General features: G+C 39.4%; 1 protein-coding gene across 1 annotated transcript in view; it reads left to right on the plus strand.

Moving 5' to 3' along the window:
- The first annotated feature begins 8,549 nt into the window (after positions 1–8,549).
- The window catches only part of LOC107194134, a 203,492-nt gene continuing 189,964 nt past the window's right edge, over positions 8,550–22,077 (plus strand). The window contains exon 1 of the mRNA XM_015583700.1: positions 8,550–8,787. Coding sequence (XP_015439186.1) covers positions 8,550–8,787 — 238 coding nt within the window. The remainder of the gene's footprint in view (positions 8,788–22,077) is intronic.

The raw sequence follows: 22,077 nt of genomic DNA on the forward strand, positions 1-22,077 counted from the left end.
TTCAGTAATATATCCGACCGATACGAGCAAAAAATCCGTTTCCAATTACAGGCTCACTTCCCGTCGCGTCAATTTATATGAATCGACCGGACTTTTCCAGCCGTCCCGGTTTAATTAATCGAAAAACCGAGGCGTTGCTCGAAGTTCGGCAGGATGGCCGGACCGTGCGCGCGCTGTGGGAAGGATACTTGAAAGATTTCCGTTCCTGTTAGAAAGCAGTTTCGAGTGGTTGCTCAAGTCTGTTCCACAAACGCGGGGTCCACCGGTTTTCCTTAGCCTCTATCCTCGGTCTTTGGGCGTTCTGCGCGTCGTTCTGTTCGGTCTTCTTCGTTTTCCTTCCCGCTCGGCTCCTCGTTTCTTCTTTCCCGTTCCTTCCGGTTCCTTCGTAGACCGTTTCTTAAGTACCAGGTAATTAAAAGTTCGAACCAACCACGATTCACGCCTGGAAGGATCAGCGCCAAGCTTCTCCTTCTCCTCATCTTAGCCGTCCTCGTTCACCTTTGCGCGAATGACGCCCGGACTCGACTCACTTTCTCACCTTGTTTGCCTTTTTCTGATCGCTTTTTTGTTGAAAAGTTTTGCCTCCGCACGCCACCCCGTCGTTTCTAGGCTGGCCGCGACAGGTCCGACGAGAGAAGAAGAGTTGAAAAATTCCACTGTGGTCCCCGAGCGACTACTCGGTGGCCGGTTGTTCCGACGTTCTTTGATGTCCTCTCTGTCTTTTTCGCCTCCTTCGAATGCCTCTTCACCGGGACCCCAGAAAAATTGTCGTGCGTTTTTAAACGAAAATTTCCCCCTCGACGGCCACCAATGAATTTCGACTGAAAGAGATGAAAGCGACGCTGAACACGGCGAGGGTTTAATTACTTCTTTCAATCCCCCTCCCACAGACAGGCGAACCGTGTTACTTTATTTCCTTTGAACGGCCGCACGAAGTGCCACACTTTCACATGTCTCCTTCTAATGAGATCTTTGGCGTGGGAGTCTTAGACGCAGGGCAGACTCACGCGATTATTACCTGTTGGTGGAGTGGTAAATACTATGGAGAGTCTTTATGCATCTGTAAATCATAAAAAAGCTTAAACTGTAGCTGGATAGAAAATGTGATAGTTTCTAATACGATTTGGTGGTCGTTTATGCATCGGCGACTCTATGTATTGTTTGTTGAATTTTTTTTTAATTTCTATGAAACAATGCTTATGTTCTCGTATAAGGATGTATTTTTGCACAATATCTCATTTTCGAAGAATTTTTCGGTAATTATTTTAACGGGAATTCTGAGAACAATAATATGGTCGGTGAAAAGTATCCTCACCCCCTTGGTATTACGAGGGTTAATTAAGGAACGAGGCAAAAGCTCTACCAATCCTTGTTGAAATTTTCACTTCAATATATTCTAGTACACAATCCATATTCAATTAGCAAGGTCTATTATTAAGTATTAGATACTTGAAAGACTAATATATGTGATGTTTCATAAATAATGCTATTATTCAATGTATTTCCTATGTTTGTAATGATTCAAAAGTCTTTCGAGGAAGAAAATTCTATGTTCCTACGATGGTAAAAGTATACCTAAATATTCCATCTAACTGCAATAGTTTTTAACAGCGCTTAATTTTATTTTCGTAATTTCTGTCAAATTTGACACAATAACCAAAATTCTTCTTGTGAAACTATATCCTTTTCTCCCAGACACTTCTCTGTTTCATCCGAAATGAAGAAGACAGATCTAATAATCACATTTCCTTCCTGTGACTACAATCGATCCCGCGGAAAACAGAAATGTGAAAGTAAATGGGAATCAGCATAGGTGAAATGAAAATTAGCAGGATCCAAGCGACGAGCCTGTTGGCATCGAATCGTGGGGCACGGGGCGTTCTGGTGTGGGTTAAAAAACGCGATCTCTCGGTTGCCCGATGGTCGGCGGACACCGTTAATGGGTTTCTAGTTATGTGGAAAAACCATTGAAACGTTTGCCCGCTCACGAAGAAATTAATTCCGATTGCCGTTATCGCGAGCAGCTTGAAAAGGGCGCGCTCCTAACCACCGCGTAGTGATCGCGTGGTTCGCGTTCGTGGAGTGGGTACACCATTATCGCTACCACATTTCCCATTGCGGGTAGTTTGATCTGCCCTCGGAGGAAACGGGAGAAATTCTTTTTTCGTTCTCGGGGCACTTGGGTGCGAACACGATGTAACCGAATAATAGGCGAACGGAGAAGCAATAAGGTGTCAGGTGTTCTCAAACTAGCCTAAAATAGCCTATTAATAGACTTTCAAATGCTACTATCAATTTATGCTTAGGTCAGGGTTACAGAAGAAATTGTTAGGTTGTTCTATTAGAATTTCTGCTAATTTTCGTAAGTCTAATTTGGTATTGCGATTGAACTGTTTAATAATATTTCCGTGGCTGTTGATCATTTGATCTACTAAAATCACTGAATAGTAGTAAGTAGGTAAGGTGTTAATATAGAGGGTGGTAGAAAAAAGAGTTCACGAAAAATTATTCCAAATATTCCAAAAGAACTAAGTCTTTTCAAAGCCACAAAACAAGCAAGATTCATGTTTATTTATTGCAAATTACCTAAGTGGAATATGAAATGAAAACGAGTAAACCTCTCTTCGATGGGAGAATAAATATTTATGAGTAGACTGCAGACTTGTATGCAAAATTAAATTTCATGTAGTAATTGATAGACAAGAACAAAGGCAGAATTTCTTCCTTCCTTAACACATTCAGAACGGGTCTTAACCATTTTTCGAACCCCACGGCTTGGAGAAGTGAATAATTCTTTCTTTATATTTTTAGTATCAATATGTCATTAAACAACATTTAAAAAACATTTTTTCTTATCACATTTTTTAATGGAAACTATAACTTTCATCCAGCAGTGAAATTTGTCGTTTAGGTAAATCCTTAATGTAAAAATACTTGCTCCTGATATGTTCGGAACCGTGAACGATCAATATCAAATTGTTCCTTCTGGATGCCACTGATGTAGATAAATTCACATACGGCTATACAAGACGTATGAATCCCGTCCACAATGCCCTAAAAGACGGGCATTTGATTGAAAGGATCTGGGCACTAGAGTTCCCAAGGCGACCGCGAGATTCGCCCATGTTGGGAACTACCGATCCCATCCGTACTGAATATGTTAAGCATCTTACGAGATTAAGAATAAAATACAAAACTCCTCACATCTGATGAAACTTTTGTCTCCTCCTATATTTCACAGAGCCTCGTAAGTATATAAAATCTGCAGTCTATTCATAACTATTAATGAATATCCCTTTTCCAAAACTGGCTAAACACCTGATACTCTGAGAGACATATTACACCTCTATAACCTTCAATTCCCCACAGACATTTATCACCAACAAAACCTAATCATCCATCGAGTATCCATGAAACTAAAGGTCGAATCTATCCACTGTTTCCATTCCACTCGTCGGAACAGTTCTTTTTTTCTCGACCCAGTTCAGAGGGATCGAAGTCGTTCGCGATAGGTTAATTAAAATCCTCTCAATGAAGTCAACGGCTGCCGAGTCCGCAACGAAACTTTCGCCACCTCCCCCTGCAAACTGTCCTGGGAATTGTATACAAAAACTCGATGTGGGTTAACGCGATCAAAAGGAGAGTGGTGTGGGCTGGATTGGCGAGTAGTCGCCGGTGGCAATGGCGGCGGGACAATTTGCTAGTCGCGCAACTTCCGAAAATCCGTGGATTCCAACGAGTCCCGCGGCGCACAGCTGCTTAGAACGAGCGAGCGAGCGTTGTAAACTCGCCCGGCGGAAATTCGCGCAACGGCTGCTTTTAGGGAAGCGGGGTGAGCCGGTGCGTTCGCGAGGACGGAAATATTCTCGCGGAAGTAAACCTCCGTTTACGATGTCGTCGCGACGACGTGCCGAAAAAGCTTATTTTCCCTATCCCCACTATCGTACATACGTCGTTCAAACGTCAGGTCAGTCAGCGGTTTCATTGTATCGTAAAATTACGCTGAGTGCGCGAAGTGATACGAACGGCTCGTCGAACCAGATTGTTTAGAGTACAGACCTGGCTCCAATGTTGTCGCGATAAAAAGAGACAGTTTCACGGTACGATTTGTTCTCAGCAATATTCAAAAGATCAGGTCGTCGAGAATATTTTGGAACTTGGGACGATGCTACTGAGGGAAGTTTAATTTGACTTTGGAACGCTGAATTCGATTTTCAATTCGACTTTCCAGTCGATTTTGAGCTTGACTTTGAACTGTATTGCAGATATAGAGACTTGTTGATGTTTTGCAATTCGTTTCTTCTGTTCCAAATTTAAATACGTAGCCGTCCAATATTTTTTTTGGAACTCGATACATATGTTGTAACTGTGAGTGAAGTTCAACCCTTGTGTGGGCAACCGGATACCCATTCTCATATTTCCTTCCCCAATTTTTTATGTTCTTGTATAAAACAGCACATGGTATATTATAGGAAGAGAAAGCTAAGGGTTTCGGAAAAGAATGAAAGTAATATTGTCTATGTTTATCTAATGTGTCCAAATAGAATGTTTGGGATACTTCAATTGCTCAATTGCCGTGAACATTTTGGCTGCCATAAGAATTAATTCGACTTTGAAAAGTTATTATTACAGATGTAGAAATATTCTCCTTCACTTAATTATCAGTAATTAATTGTATGCGCCACGAATTAGTTTGCACACCTAGTATTTCATATACAATTCTGTACCAGATGTCCTAATAAATGTTTTCAAAATTTGGTGAGACATTCTGAAGCACCCTGTATAAGAATTGAACGGAATCTGCCGCACATATGTCAGTCGTGAAGTGGTCGGCCACTATCGTTAGTGCTGCTGGCCATTTAAAACAAATTCACACGGTGGTTTACCATTCTCTTTTTCATTTAGCGGAGACCGCTCTTTCGGCCTGATCTGTTTCGCAGTCAGCGAATTTCGGCTGCGTTCGTATTGGAACATCCGCCAGGTCGACACCACCATCGATAAAACTAGCTCGGTGACGTTTCTGATCCGGTAAACAACCGGTCGTAGTATTCTTTACCTAACCGAGTGATTGTTTCGAAAACATTACTGCCTCAGAATTCGTATTTTTCTCTCGGTTCGCGAGCTAGAAATCAAACGTTTTTTTTTACTTAGATATAATACATACAGCAATACCTGATATAATAAATTCTTGATCTGCTGTAACGTGGTTTTTAATTTCAGAACGAGTATGGAAGTTAGAAGCAGTTGTAACATCAATAAATCAATAAAAAGATTTAATGAATTATTGTAGGTAATCATTTCGCGATATTAATTTTTTAATATTTATGGAGAACGAATTGACGGTGTTCTACTATGTATTTCTGTGAAATTAATATTGAATTTAAAGAAAATCATAGATTACTTATTGCTACCCGTAATATTTTTGTACCGAATTGAAAGTGTGTATTTCATTGTTTCCCCGTTCTAATAGTTCTGAAATATTCTTCAAATATTTTCAGTATTATAATCAAGTTACTTATTTCACGAGAAAGTGAAATGTTTAAAAAAAAAGGACGACTTTAATAAATCAGCTTGCGTATTCCGGACCAAAGTTCGCAATTTCTGTCGCAGTTTTACGCGGCCCGGAGATGCAATTTATATCCATCTGACTTGTGTCCGATAAAGAGGAGCGGAATACAAGTTTCCTGTTAACTTTAAATTGCAGATTTCGATTGTACTTTAAAATTCGTTATAAAACTTCGGTGCACGACTTCTAAAAACTTGGACACGAGTTTTAATAATGCCATCGAGTTACTTAATTTAAATTATAAGTTTCATCTGTTGGTACAACCCCGTCAATATCTTCGATACCTTCATCGTGGTTACCCTTCTGATAAAATTGCACGGAGCATTTCAATGTGATTCTTGTCTGCATTGTACAAGTCAAATTTGCTTGAGAATATAATTCCACTGTCAATGAATTGCGTTCTCTGTTTGAAGAGAGCAAGTTAAACTTGGAAAGAAGACTTGCATTCAAGTAACTATTTAACACGTTGACTACCACAGTGAAAAAGGCTATACGTAGCCAGACACACTTTATTTCATTTTGAGTCATGGACGGTCAAAAATATATTCCTTTATATATTCCTTATACTACGATTATTAATTTTATATAAAGATTTTGTAACGGAATAAATGTTCACTAAATTCTGAATTATTTTTCACCTAAGTTACTATCTGCGATAACCCTGTTTAATAAGTATATCCAAAACTATATTTGGTTGCCTCATAGACTCATTCCCATTTTTCAGCTGATTTTTAGACAGAAATGTAGCAAAATCCACTTACGTTATTTATTCTGATTTCTTGTCGATAAAATCATTATATTCCTATTCAGGTTACTAAAAGATTAAAGCTACTAAAAGAGTTATCTTACGGTGAGACGACGAAAAATTTCAGAATACAGTATTTCGTAAACACTGGGGACAAAGTCGAAAAAATACATCAAGCGTTACGAAGTTGAATGTAATCAAAGTCACGTCTTTCTCATACAATATGTATCGAGATAAACTGCAAAGTGAAAGTCAATCGGATAATAGGTCAGTAGGATTTACTCAAGAGAATCTCGTCGGACTACCGACAAGTAAACAAGTTGTCCGATGTCAAATCGATCCGTATCAATTATTTATCAGCAACTGGAAGTTTTATGTTTGACGCGGGAATCCGCGCAGCAGCCGTGAACCGTGAGAATTCTCATTGCGAATTAAACCACCGTGGCACGCGACGGACGCGGTAATTCCCGCGAGGGCTTCGATAAAGTCAAACTCGATGGTGGGACGATAACTCGCTTATCGTTGGCGGATTATTCGCTTTCGTCGAACAAGGACGGAGGGTATCGGTCGGTCGACTGACAAATCACACAAGGCCTGAGATATAACCACCCTGGTATCCCAGTGAAAATCGAGAGTAGATGCTGGCGAACGATCGATACACGTGGTGTTACGAACGTGTTAATGTGTCTCACTCAATCATTGCGTCTGACGATTATACGGAGAGCATGTGAAATTTATTATTCGTAGATTGCGACAGAAATTTGTTCTCAATTGGGACACTGAGACATCACACTACAGTAAATCCTCGATAAGTGTTCGAAGGTACTGACAAAAAGAGGTACCCAGACTATCGTCTAATTATTGCGATATTTCGTATTCTTGATGAAATATCTACTTCAATTTGAAGAATTTGGAGGTCGAGAATATGTGAAATTCTGAAAATGTAGTTGGAAAGTTGTGGATTGTACGATGCATATTCAAATATTTAAACTACTATCGGACATGACCCGTGGCCGGCATTATGCATTCTGAGATCTGGGCCATGCGCAAAAAAAAATAGAGAAACGTTGTTTGGAATAAAAATTCTGTATGAAACGGACAACTGTAGAGCTGTGAGACTTTTACAGAGAAACAGAGAAATATTTCTATTGACTATGACAGAAACATTGAATCACTAAATTCATTTTGTAAGAAATTATGATTAACCTTTAGGGGAGGGACAGGTTTTTTTATAACTTTTTATATTTTCTTGTTAGAACTTTCATATATATTTGTCATAGCGCTATATTAAGAAAGATAAGGGACATATCTGGAGGCTCAAAATAGGGTTTCCACTCTATACAGGTTAACGACTGTACAAAAAACAAATATATGTCTCTTTTGAGGTAATATTGAGTGACGACGGGAGAACTAACAGAGAGTAAAAAGTAATAAGTAAACAACGGATTTTATGCGAAATGACATTTTATAAAGTAATTTATTTAAAGAGGGGCAAATGTAGAAATTTGTTTTCTCTCTTAAGTATCTTATTGGGTTCAGAATAAACCAGACAACCCGTTGTATCTGATGTAAGTTTTGTATTCCATTAGATTTCACTGTGCTCTATAGACTATAAATTCATGAAATCAATACCAATAGGTAGCAATAGAGATATACTAATCAGTAGCAGTAAATAAAGAAGTTCAAATATAATGCAGTATTTAATAATATGAGCCCTAGTAGATACCACTAGCAATAAATGACAGAAGTAAACAGTTGACAGTAACTAACCAATAGGAATAGTAATAGTCAGCAGCAACCAATATGGCCACAAACGTAGAACGATACCTGATAATAAGATAATACTATTTAATGACAATTCTTCAATAGAAGCATTTAAAAAACACCATTCACTGTACTAATAATTTAAAATCAATATTGTCTTCAACTTTAAAGCTCTTTTTTCTAAAAAAATAACTTTTTTTGTTCCATTCAGGATGCGCCACCTGAGCCATTCCAGCGTGGAGGACCCCTAACTCTGGCTACCTGAAACCGCAAGTGCAATCAGTGTCCCGTGGAAAAAAGGACAGTGCATTGAAGTGTATCGCGGACTCGTCAGCAAGTCGTTCGATAATGTGTCGAATTTGGCGGAGAGCGTTCGGTCGAAAAGAGAGGCGGGGACTATTGAAATCGGCGAGGTGATTTTTTGTGCGTCGTAGAATGTCATCCTGAAGAGAGTGAGGAATCAGAGAGACGAAGATGTGCTGCTCGGGTGGTCCAGGTGGCATCAGATTGACCAGGTGCGGTTTGGTCTGTGGTATCGCTGCTCTTGCAGCTCTTAGTACGGCCCTGTTAGGCCCTGCCTGGCTGCTCACCGAGGAAAAATTGAATCTTCCGTATTTACCGCGTAATTTCGCGAATGTCGTGAGTGTGCGCTTCAAGCTGGGCCTCTTTAGGGTTTGTCCGAAGATCGTGAAACCGGCCAACTTGACAGTTCGTGAGTATTTTTTTCATTTATTGTTAATTGTACCTTTAGTGTTGCAAAGAGTACTAGCTTCCTGGAGCACTTGCTTATCGGAATATTGGGTCATCAATGCACGCGTTGATTGAAGTGCCCATCCATCAGAGCTAATTCTGAGAGCCTACTCAAACTAATTGATGATAGTGTTCATTGATGAGAATAGTCATTTATCAGTGCATTAATTTATCACAGTATGTCGGAATAATTGTCTATCGATGTATTGAGCTATCGAAGAATTTACCTATCGAAGTATACATTTGTCTATCGAAGTCTTTATCTACCAAAGTGATTATCTATCGAAGTATTTATCTATTAGGTATTTAGCTATCAGACTATTTAGCCATTGGAGTATTTAACCATAGAAATATAGATCTATCGGAGTATTTACCTATCAGAGTAATAATCGGTCTTCGTATATGCCTATGGGAATACTTAACTATCGAAATATTAAAATATCCAAGTTTAAGAAGTTGAATATTTCTGTCATTGAAATTATTTCATTTTTCAACCAGTACGTTTTGTGACCGCGGGACTTAAAAGAAAATAAACGACGGTTACTATATAATATTCTACTTCAAGAAAATGTAATAGAAATCCTCTGTTACCATGGTAACAGTCGCTTTCTTTTGTCCCATTGTTCTCTAAAGGCACAAAGAGTCATGGGAATGATTCGGATAAGAAGAAAGAAGAAAACTGTTAGGATTACAAGGCTATCTGTACTCATTAAACTCTTATCTCGTCTACTTAGGCCTTGCTAATTAAATAGTCCGGCGAAATTAATACGCGATACTGTCTTTATCACCTTCACCTGCTATCTTTCTCGCCCGTTCTCCAGCTGGAAATAAGCTCGAAGTTTCCCCTGTATTTTCATTGAAACTTTTTTCCGGGAGTTCAAGCCGAGAACCGTCTATCCAAGATCCTCCATCACCATCGTTCTCCGGCGGAAATCTCTGATTTTTCAACGAGATCTATGAAACTATCGCGCAGTTTCAAGCCCTGCCAGAAAAAGATATCCTTCCTTCTATCAGTTAAAACAAGCCCCAGTCAGGAATCTCGAAGTCTACCAAACCGGAGCAACGGTTCTCCGGTCTCGTCCGAAGAAACGAAAGTTTCACCTCGTTCTCGACAAAACCTCTCGCGCCCGCGCTACCACGGAGTTAATCTTAAAATACCCGAACGAAAGTTTCGCACCGCGAAAGTTTCGAAAAAAACACCAGGGTATTATTAATCCCCCTTGGTAAATTATCCGACAACGTTTCAGCCCTCCTTAAAGTTCCCAGCGTACAGATGTCTAGCCGACAATTTCGTAAAGTCAATATCCAGCGGGGTTAATCCAGCCTCGAGATCCTCGGTTGATCTTGCCAGTTGAACAGAATTTCATCTGAAAACTTTCCCGTTAAGTTCAACACCCCTTCTGACAAATATAGAAAACACCGGGATCCCTCGCGCCTTCGCGAGGAGAAACTTCAGGACCGACCTCTATCCTCGAAACTCTACCTCGCGGCGGATGAGAACCGAATATCTTTATCTAGAGACTTCGAAATTTTCTGTCAGCTTTGCTTGCTCCCTTGCGCGATTTTCTTATTCCCCGGCGTTGGAGGGTTGCGTCCCAGAGATTGTCGGCGCGTTTGAACTTTCGGCGCGCGCGCGCTGTTGCGCGTGCTGTCTCTCCATTCCAGGACGAAATCTCGCAGGACAAGGAGGGGCGAATGGCGTTCGCGACAGGCGAAGGATTTTCAGGAACGACACGGAGCGAACGTAAAAACAAATGACAGTGGCTGTAAAGCAGGACCGTGGAAAGCTCGGGGGGTAGGTGGGAGGGAGTCACGGTTACAAGGGTGGTTGCAACCACCCGGACGATGACAATTTCTTTTTATTTCCCTTGCCGTCTCGTCTCACTTTCCCGCTCAGCCCCACCTTCCGACTTTTATTTCTTCTCTTGGCCGCTTCTACGTGTCCTCGCTCACCCCCTTTTTCTTCTGCGTTTTGTCTCTTCTTTCCTTTTATACTTGCCCCGCTTGCTTCAAGATTTTCACGTTGCCGTGTTTGCGTCTCCGTGTATATCTTATTTTTGCAGAATTCTTGTGTATTTCTTGTATTATTTTGAGATGTAGGTGTCACGTCAGCTTCTTTTGATAAGACGTTAATCTCTGGCTGGCGATAGAGCGGCTTGATGGCCACAAGGGTCTGTATTGTTTGTTGCTTGACCCTTTAAGGTAGGATTGCTGGACGGCTGTGAGCACAGATTTAGGGTAAATCTGTAACTCATTAGAAGCTTGCCATAGTTATCATTGTTAGATTGGATTTAACACTATAACTTTTTCGTAGAAATGGCTTGTAACAAACAGTACGCGAAACAGTGAGAAATCAAATTAACCCTTTGAAGGCTGGATGTTTTAATATTCGTATTGTAGCCGTGTCTGGATCTGTTTGAACCCCTGTACTACCTACTTTTCAAACATATTTTCCAACTAAGTGATTCAAAAAGACCTGATATTTTATATGACTTAGTATGGAAAACACTTAACTTAAATTTGATTTGTATGTTGATGAGTTAGATACTTTACAAACTTGAGTCCAACTGCACCCAGGAAACATCGTCCAAGGTTTAACTATGCCTATCTGAAGCTTCTAAACTTCCACAACTTTCGAGGGCTGCCGGTCGACCCGAATCAATAAAGTTGCACACGAAATCTTTCTTTTGAAATAATGATCCTTCAATCATCTGCACCTCACTTTAATTTTTCAAGTGGTACTTCGTTTTAACGTTGCCACGTGTACAATAATGTCTCGAAACGATTAGTCGTCTTCAAATTTTGTTTATCGATTAGTTCGTAAACTTTATCTAACAGTTGCTAGGTCGTGTGAGTCAATATTTGAGTCGTCTTGTTCTACTACCGTCAACGAGGATTCCTCTCGATTGACGTCTCGAGATACCGAAAATCCTTCTCGACAAGCACGAAACTTCGGTTAATCTTCGTGACCTAAAGTCCAGTATTTCGCTCCGTCGTCCGTTATCTACTTCATGATCTTTAAAGTGGTGATCCAGTTTCGATGAATGGACGGAAAATATAGAGGGGTCAGTTCGCGAAAGTTTCGAACCAGACATCTGATCCGTCTACGTCCTGTCTCCTTCCTGTATTCCCTCAGGACACGAGTCCTGGGCTGTACCATCTTCCTTCTTCCTTTTCGTCCGTCCCTCTGCTCCAACATACTCTTACGGATAAGATGCAGAACTCCACCTACTTTAGATATCAAACGTATGCATAAAACTGAACCGACTCTCGAACATACCTCGTTGCTCCAGAAAATATTCCTCCATCTAATCCGTTCTAAATTTTATCCTCCACACTATATTACTAGGGCACTTCTTCCTAAAATAATTAAAAAGTAACAAACTATATGTAACTTTCTGATTTACTATTATAGTTCGTAATTCAACTAGAAACTTTAATACGCAAACTTTCATAAGTTCCTTCTAATTCCATGAAGCTATTATTCACGCGATACTTAATACCCGACAGAAGTGCACACAGACCCAGTACGGTTGATGGGTTCACAGGTGCCTCTGATTAACAACCAATTAACGGCCTTCATTGCTAGACGAGAGAGAAGTTCGGACCTACGTGTTCCCTCGTTTTTCCCACCAGGGGGAAAAGTCTGGGAGGACGGTTTTTATACAGTTTCACGCGATTAATTCCCCTTATGCGATCCGATGGCTCGGAACCGGCGAGGATAAATCCGTAGCGCAGCGCCGGGAGGTGGATTCTGTCGTGGCTCGTTAAAAATGGAAATTACCCGGCATTTTAAAAAGCTGATCCCGCAGACCCCGAGCGCGGAAATGAGCGCAATCGGTCTGGAAAAAGTTGGCCGGAATTCGAGCCGGAGAAGGCGAACTCCGGTTCTTCACAGGATCGACGGAGCTAACGAGTCCTTATTATCCTTGCAATTGGTTCGTTTTCCTTTCACCGGCGACAAAACCGCCGACGAATCGACCAAATAGATGCGTAGAAGGTACCCTGGACGATCCATGTGGTTTCCAATGGTTTCTAGTCGGTGACTCATGACCGATGTTAAATAAAATAATTGAGGATTCGTCTGGAAATCGCGTGAACGCCGTACTCGCTAGATATTACTTTTACGTCGAATCATACGCGCATCGATACTACTGATCGGACGTCGACGTAACCGGGTCGACACGATTCCGTTCCGGATAGTGGAATGTACGTGTCACTAGGTGATTTAGCGACGATGGAATCAGAAATCATGTAATTTTGTACGGCTGTCTGATAGGTACTGGTAAATATTGGTAGGCAACGATATTGATTACGGTCGTCTAATTTAGTCGCGGGTTTTCTGATTAGACTATTCGATAAGTCGTTGCATTTTTGGCACGAGTACGATTTATTTAAGTTTAGTTAATCAGTTAAATCTATTCTGTTTAATAATTTGCTAGCATGTATCATGAAATCTGTTGCCTTCGTATGTTTCATTTGGTCGATGGAAAAATTGGCTTATTTTAATTGTCATAACTGTCACTATTTTACATGAAGATTTCTCTGTTGTTAGTTCGTTCTCAGAGATTACCATATACATTCTCAAAATTCTAGGTTCTCCTGTTCAACCAAGATAAATATTTTGCTATTCGTTCTCTCAGCTTGTACAGTATGAATTAGTATACAATAGATGGTACTTTAGCAATTCCAAAATTAAAATTCCAACGTATTAAATATTTCGTGAATATTATGTGTGCTTATAAAGCAGTCTGTTCTTTATTTTCTTGAGTAGACTTATTGACTTTATTAATCAATCACAGTCAGATCCTTTAGAACTGAGTAAAGTAGAAAATTTATAGAAATTTCCATTTTATTTCATACCTGTTAGAATCCATAATGAAGTAAATATTCCTCTAGGATAACTAGATCTTTGTAAACTTTTTCGTAACATTATATATCTGTCTATTATTCTGCAAGTTATTAGAAACTGTTGAATGTTGAAAATTCGAAATATCATTATTCAGGCACCGTCTGTATTAATTTAACGTAACACGACTATCAGATCGTAACTCGGCTTCTGCATTCGCCCTCTGTATTAACGTGAATCGGCTCCAGCAGTGTACTGAGTGACAGGTCTGCAGGTGATTAAACAGCTAATTGACCGATTGCCATGGTTTCCTGTCAACTAACACGCGGTGATAGTCTTTAAAGCAAAACGTGTCACGAGCACATATTACACCACCACCATGCTCGGAATTTCTCATTCGAGAACCGTGTGGCGCCGGTTGAAATGAATTTCGCAGTTTTGTTCCCGTTTGATGGATCAATTAACTCGAGCATTCTGTCCCGAGTGACGTGTATCGTATCGAAATTGACGTCGAAGCTAAACAAGAATCTAACACGATCCCATCGGTGAATTTTACCAGAGGTGGGAGACGAAATGAAATTTTAAGATACACGGAGAAACCAGACCCGAGACGCTCGGTGCAACACAATTGTACGTGAAAACCCGTAGAGCAACCGAAAAACAACCGAAAGAATCGGGCAATTTTCTACGTGAACGGTTAACGATTAGTTCTCGAAGGATGTGTGGCTTTTCTGGCAGCTGTTTCCAGGGCCGGCATCCTGTATGGCCAGTGACTACGTCCTCGACGACTTGCTCTGTAGAGGGTGGAACGAAAAGCGTGATACAGACGGTGACGAGGAAATCTTTTATGCAAAAATTAGTCCAAAATGAAAAATGAACATACATTTTCCACAAAATTGATTTTGAATAACTTGTAAAGTAAGTGAGTGTAATTTATGTAAAGTTTTTGGTGATTTCACATCAGTTATAATTCTGTTATTGTTTATAACCACGAATATTGTTATTTTAACAATATCTTTTCATCATAGTTCTAGTCAAGGTTGTACTACGATGGATAAACCACAGGTAACATCAGGGTGTTGAAGGTTTTAGCAGCAAGTAGTACGACCTAGTGATGATTCGTTATTGTTTGTGAATATTAATATTGTTATTCTGACACTAATTTCTCGTCATAATGTTATTCAAACTTGTGATACGATTGATAAAAGATGAGTGACATCTAAGCAGAAAGTGGAACGAACTAGTAATGGTCAGTCACATCACAGAACTATTGTTAAACAGCACCTTTTCAGGGCAAAAGTGCAACCATCAATAAATTAAAATTTCCATACAACGATAGTAATCATAATGTGGGAGTATGTTTTATTATTGATAAATTTTGTTATGTTATTGTCCCAATAATTATAATTTCATCATCGAGTCTAGTAACTTGAATTCTCTCATAAAGAAAGATTCGCGCTAGAGAACTCCACTTTCGACTTTGATTTTACCATCGCTTGAAAGATCATAGATTTTCCGTTGCACCATGGTTGAAGGTGCACTCTGTGCGCAACATCGAGTGCGTGAACCGAACAAAAAGCTTGACAAATGACGCCGCGATATTATATAACAATTGATGGATGATTCGATAGTCGACGTCAGACGTCGAAGGTGGCGCGCGTGCACCTTTTTACGTCCTCGCAAATTTACTTTTCCTCGTCTCGTGCCGCTATCATTCTTCCTCATTTTCTGCCGTCAGAGCTTCTTTTATCGGCCGCCACCCTTTCCTCACCGCGTATCGTAAACCCGTGCCGCCTGATAAGTCGCCTCTCGAATGAAGACAAACCGTCGGCGTCCCACAGTTTTACGAAGGGTAATTAATTGTCGAGAACGTAACGAGCCTCTCCGTTACCGTCCCCCAACCACTCCCGGTATCGATACACGGTCTCGATATATACGATCAACGCGCCACCGAACGCCGGCTACAGTGAGGTAATTTAAGGCTGCTGTCAGTTTCATCTGTTATTTCCCGTTTTGGCAGAATGATGGCACGACGGCGGATTATTGGAGTTTTTCCGTGACGGAATATTAAGAGAACTTATTGCCAGACGTGAGATTAAACCATTTATCTCCCCGTGATCCTTTACTCGGCGTTACTGATGATTAGACTTTGTGTTTCGTTTAGTTATAACTTATGATACTACAAGTAGCTGCACACAGATTGGAAAAAGGCTCACTCTTTTTCATTTTACATTTTACTTTAGGAGTTTGCAGTAAATGTTGACGAATTTTATTTACTTTATGGCCTTCATTGTGAAAGAAAAATGGTTCTTTTCAAAAGTTAGGTACATAAAAAATTTTTAATAAAGTGAATTTAATGTTGATGGGCTATTATTTATGAGTGGTGGGGATTATTATCTAAAGTTCAGTATATTGAACTTAAAGCTGCTAAAATACTTAATGGCCTAAATAACAATTTAGTTTAATTCCAATTTCTATAAATTATTTCATAAGGACCTATATTTGCCAAGATGTCTGCAGTCTAGTGATAATGTTAAGCAGTCCCATTAATATTTGTTAATTTCCTTGCTGATATTTATATTACATGTCGGAAAGAAGTTGCAGTGTATTTGGAAAAGAATGTAGTCGTTATTCAGTCTGCTAGTCGCCATAAGAATATACTTCAAGGCTCATATACAATTATTCAAATTAGTATGAAATAGATAGATGAGCGATCTACAGTTTGCAAAGACTTTATTCTCCTTAGTAAGCAGTCTGCCAGTCAAAAATTTATGAAACAATGATCGTTTCCTTCGAGATGATATTTCGTAGTGTCTTCTTAGCAGCAGAAACACAAAAGCGTTTCACACGAAACATGCAAACCGACGAGGCTACTTGAATTAAACTTGAAGTTTGTGAGCACTCTACACCTAGAAGATCCACCATAAATGGTGTACACTCGAGTGTACCTCTTAAACTTTAAATTATTGCTCAGTACAAATCATTAAAGACATATTGCGAACACTTTGAACCCCGAATAGAAAGAAAATCGAGTCTCATACGTTAGTACCTTTCACGATACATCTCTATCTAACATACATTTTTTGGTGTGACACGTCAATTACACTCGAGTCGTTAATTATACCTTGTTTTGTCCAAGCTAGTGGAATCAATTGTCGATAATTGTTCCGTAAATTAAGGCTACATTAATTGCTCAAGTGCACAATAGGACGTGTCCTTTTGTCCCTCATTCATTGTTTTCGCAGCTCGCCGAGCAACCTCGTTGCGTTAATTGCTGTCTATGTTGTTAATTCCCGTTCACCTCGCCTTGCTGTGTCTTCGCTTTACATTATTCCAGGTAGAAATACCGTTTAAATATTCCTGGTTTTAGTGCATGTGAGTGGAATTTTTTTAAATATACTACCCAATATATTTAAAAAATGTGGATCCACGATACGTAAATATCACCGAAACAATAGTTTTGATAAAAAAAATTAAAATATAGATTCGATATACAAGAATAACTAATTCTCATGTATTCTCGAATAATAGCCCTTTAATTTTTATATGCAATTATTCATTTAATAATTACTTCTGTAATTATTAACACCTATTTGTTATAATTTGATGCTTCATCCGTATTCGACAAGAAATTCTAGACATTCAATTCAAATTCCAGAAGGTGATGTTCATGTCCTGATAAAAAAGCAAAGTAGGACTAACTTTAGACAAACTGGAAACCATTCAATCTTTGTTTGAACCATTTTTTCATATCGCAAATTATTCAAGAGTGATCTCAAATGTCGTCCAGTTTCAAGATTCACCCTGTACCATCAATGGTCTACATAAATTCCGCAAAAAGTCTGTATCGAATCCTAATTCCAACCAGAACACTTTTTTTAAACTCTAAAAGAAGGGAATTGTCGGCTAGATAGGGTTACCGACGTGGCGGCTGGGCTCAGTTTAAGTCACCTAACGACCTCCATCTGGCTCGCACGTGCGCGCCCGCGCGAGCGCCGAGGATAAAAAGGAAATTTGGCGGTATAAATCGCGACTGTCTCGACACGGCCGCGCGCCTTTGCCACGATAATGAGGTTATTTGTAATTCCGGGACCGACTGATCAAATCTTCCTAATTTCCTGGATCTGCTCGCTTAAAATTCTGCTCGCAGAACGCCCTCCACCCCTCCTGGGGAGGAGGTGGAAGGGGGTTGGTCCCGCCTTCTAACGGCAAGCCGAAAACGGTACGACGGCCGACTCTTCCTCGACGGTTGGTGAAACGGTCGCAGGAAGCTTTCGTTGTCGAGTGAAAGAAATAGAGGGCGAAGCTTAAGGGAAAAAGATTGAAAATAAACACGCGGAGAACGGTGTATTAACTTTTAACGAGCGCCTTTGCATGAAATCGACCGGAACCTGAGAAACTTGGTCGGAGTAAATGAAATGAGACTTTGGTACGGGAGGAAGTTCATCGAATGAAAATATAATGGAATTTTGGGGCCATCGCTGGGTAAGAATTACCTTTATACATTGCGCGACTCCAGGGATAACTTACTATTAATGTAAAAAAAGAAACAGTATGATGTTTATTTTCATTTCAGTGGAATATTGATGTACTCGTGAATATATTGATTTATAAACACTTTTACTGATCCAAATATGTTACAAAAATTTGCGTAGATTTTCGACGACTTATGACTGAGAAAATCAAATAAATTATGTCTAGTTACGTATGGGCTTTTTCACTATGGCATTGAGCGTGTTAATAGAATATTGCAACGGGGATTTAAGACTTACAATTAAGAACGTGTTTGGTTGTTATTATAGTCACTCGTTTTATCTAGGGAGTACAGAAATGTTCTTTTTTAATGTTTTGTTCAATTATATGGATATAATTATGTTTGTCATCCATATATTTTAACCTTCAGAAATTTGATGTTCAATTAAATTAAGTGGAGTCGCAAGTGGTTGTTCGTTTGGAAATTACGATAATTCATACAGCAGAGAATAATAATTCATAATGTAAACATATTCCTTCTGATAGAAGTTGCCGTTAATTCATGCGAAACAGCGACGTTACAAAGCGACGTTTATTAACGGGTATCATCCGTTTTGTTTATTAAATTAACGTGCACTTTATTGGCTTGCGCAACATATGAAATTTCTATTAGTAATTACTGTAATTATTGGAAATCAATTATTTTACGTTCCATCAAATGGTAGGTACGATCGCTTCAGGCATGATCGAGAATTATAATCAACCATTAATGGCGTTTAATTTGTTACGTAGCCGCCGCAATGTAATGAAAAGACAAATTAGAAGCGAATGGAAGACACCCATTCGTGTAGCTGATGATTAACTGTACAATACTACCATAATTTACTCTAGTCATTGGAGTTGAATGCGTCGATCGATTAAACCTCTTGTTGCTTGAAATTTGTCAGACAGGTCAACTGTATGTTTAATGATTTCCTTGTTTACAGAAAGGCAAAGAAAATTGTCCACTGTAATTATAAATTATTGACTCGATTTAATATGTTTAGTGGCAATTCTGAACGTTCTGTACGTAATTTTGTTGCGAACAAAAAGACTCAAAAACACGAAATTCGTAACTCGATGGATATGTCAGACTATTACTCGCTGTTTCTACTTGTAAAATTTTAACATCCAATTTTTCACTGTCGATAATAGAACCTTAGCTGGACAAACTTTATTTTACCTATTTGAACTACTTCTGATGTACTTTGACTTCGAATACGTCATGCATAAATTATTGAGATCTTCCTCTCAAAATTTCCATATTATCCGCAATTCCACGTACACGAAAACGTACGCTTTTAATGTTAGCACAGGACGCGATCGTAAGTCTCCCGAAACGCGGACGTAATTCTTGTTCCCTCGGAATGCGAAGCATGGCCGCCATTCGCGCAATAAATGCTGCAGACACTAGATTATGACCGGAGTAATCCCGTAATTTTCTACTCTGCAGGAGGCAACGACATTTCGACTACACCATCTGGAGCATTAACGAACGTTTGTTTTGACCCCAACCCAGTAACAATTTAACTTACTCTACCATCAACTGATACAAAATGAATCCTAACAATCAGTCATTTCCTGTCTAGTCGATTACTTTCCAAAGGATAAACAATTAAAATCATGAACGACCAAAATGATATCCCTCCAAGGAGGGCAAAATGTTGTCTGGTAACCCTTTTACAGACGATGAACTCTAAAACTTCTCGCAACCCTACGGCCATTTTATCTCTCCTCGCCGCCATTTTCTCAATGAAATGATGCACGAGTCGTTCTCCTTAAATTGAGAAGAAAGTGTTTTCTTCTTCCCACTCGAGGCCACCCTATTGTTTCTCCTTTAGTTTTCTTGTTTCTAGTTCCTGCTTCGAGGTTCCACGGGCTACTTCTCACCTTCTTTTTGCTCCAACACCCAGGCAATTTAATCAAAGTCCATTCTTCTGCTCCTTTCGTGCTATCGGTCTCGGCAGCAGCGTTCGCCTTTTCTTTTATTTGCACACGAGGTAGTTACTTCCCCTCCCCCTTCCCGCAGGACAAACTGCAATTTGAATAATCCTGCCGGTAAGCCTGGTTAAATGCCGCCCAATGAAATTTGATGTTGATCGTGGACGGCGTCCGCGCGCTCACGCGACCCGGCGCCGCCGTTAGTCACGCAATTACGTGATTGCGGTCGACGGATTACTCAATTATCGGCGACGCATTTTGGCGCAAAAATTCAGGGATCTATTGGCCATCTGCTTGCTGGGAAATTAATTGCAATTGGAAATATTGCCGGTCTCAGGGAACGATCTTTAGAAATGTGGACGAGACTTCCTGAATGGAAGATGGTTTGTCTGAGCATATTTGGGTGGGTTTTCCGTTTTTATTATACTGTTTTAAATAAACTAAAATCAGTGATTGGTTTGTTCAATGGATTGACGGATCAGTAGGTGAGAAATGATGCATGTCAAGACAATACAGTACATACAAATGAAAGGTCCAGTGCAAGAGGGAGCTCTGCTACAAGAGTAACGTTGTGGGATATTGAGGCTTTTATGAAAAGTAGTGTACATCACAATGTACTATGATTGTATGTACAGGGTGAGGCACCTAAAACAGATCACCTGAATGTCCCGTCTGTTACTGGTAATAGTAAAGAATGTGACAGACCAAACTTGCATGGTATCGAGGAGCACATAATTTGAAGTGAATTGGTTTTTGATAGGTGGTGAAGTGTTTTAGGTAAATTCATAAACAGATCATTGTACGCGTCTTCAAACACTCTACTATATGGTATGTATAAAAATATGTCTTCCCATTTTAAAAAACGAAGTTGACCTTCATATGACCTCTGCACGTCCACCTATCAAAAACTTATTTACATCAAACTATGTGCTCCTCGATACCATACAAGTTTGGTCTGACACATTTCTTTCTATTACCAGAAACAGCCAAGATATTCAGGTAGTAATTGTATACGATTTAACGGCTGAAATTTTGTTGTTGTAATTGATTTCTACTAACTAAGATATGTATGAGTCTCTTAGAGCAGTAGTGGTGAAAGTCAATATATACATATTTTTGAAATACATTAAAAGTGTAGATAATATTTTATAACGTTAAGTAAAGTTCATTAAAAATTGACTTCTATCATTAATGCTTTCAAGGGATTATACAACGTTCTAACATCTCTTCTAATGTTAACAGCTTCAATGAAGTAACGAACACCTTACATATATTATGCTACTACTATATACTTCCTATGAAACTTTTTTTTTTATTAAAAAGCTTTCAGCTTCTCGCTCGCTGTAAAACGTTGAAAAATGGAAATTATATTTACGTATTTTCCTGCACGTGAGTACGAATATGCCGAAGGTTCGTTCGCTCGTAAAACCTCGTGGACGTCAAAAATCCAACATTTTCGAAAAATGTCCGATATTTCACTCCAACTTCAGTTTCCCTCACCATCACCTGTCGTAACAAAATCTGTATTTTTAGAAAATATACATCTTCCTATATAGTGGCTAATTTTTTGAACTTGTAAATAGTGAAACACTGTCACTATTATGTTTTTTCAATTGCTAATATTATTAACATTTACTCGCGTTCAGAAAATTATTCGACCAAGTGATGGTTGAGGAAGCACTTTGGCCAGACAATTGAAACGTCATTAATTAGGAGGAGAAGAGGGGAGCGCAATTTAGGAAATTGCAAGGCAAGCGTCGGTTGTATTTTTCGTTTATGAGATTACTAAGCGCCACGAAGATAAATTAGAGCAATTTCCGGTCGCAATACAACTAAAAGCATTCTTGGACCTTTCTTAAAAGCTTCCTTCAGTTTCATTAAATATTGTTTCTAGAGCGGTGTCTGCGAGACGGCTCTTTCCTTGACCAAACGTCGAACATTTTACTATTG

Source organism: Dufourea novaeangliae, unplaced genomic scaffold (assembly GCF_001272555.1).
Source record: "Dufourea novaeangliae isolate 0120121106 unplaced genomic scaffold, ASM127255v1 scaffold21, whole genome shotgun sequence".
In the NCBI taxonomy this organism is placed as follows: Eukaryota; Metazoa; Arthropoda; class Insecta; order Hymenoptera; family Halictidae; genus Dufourea; species Dufourea novaeangliae.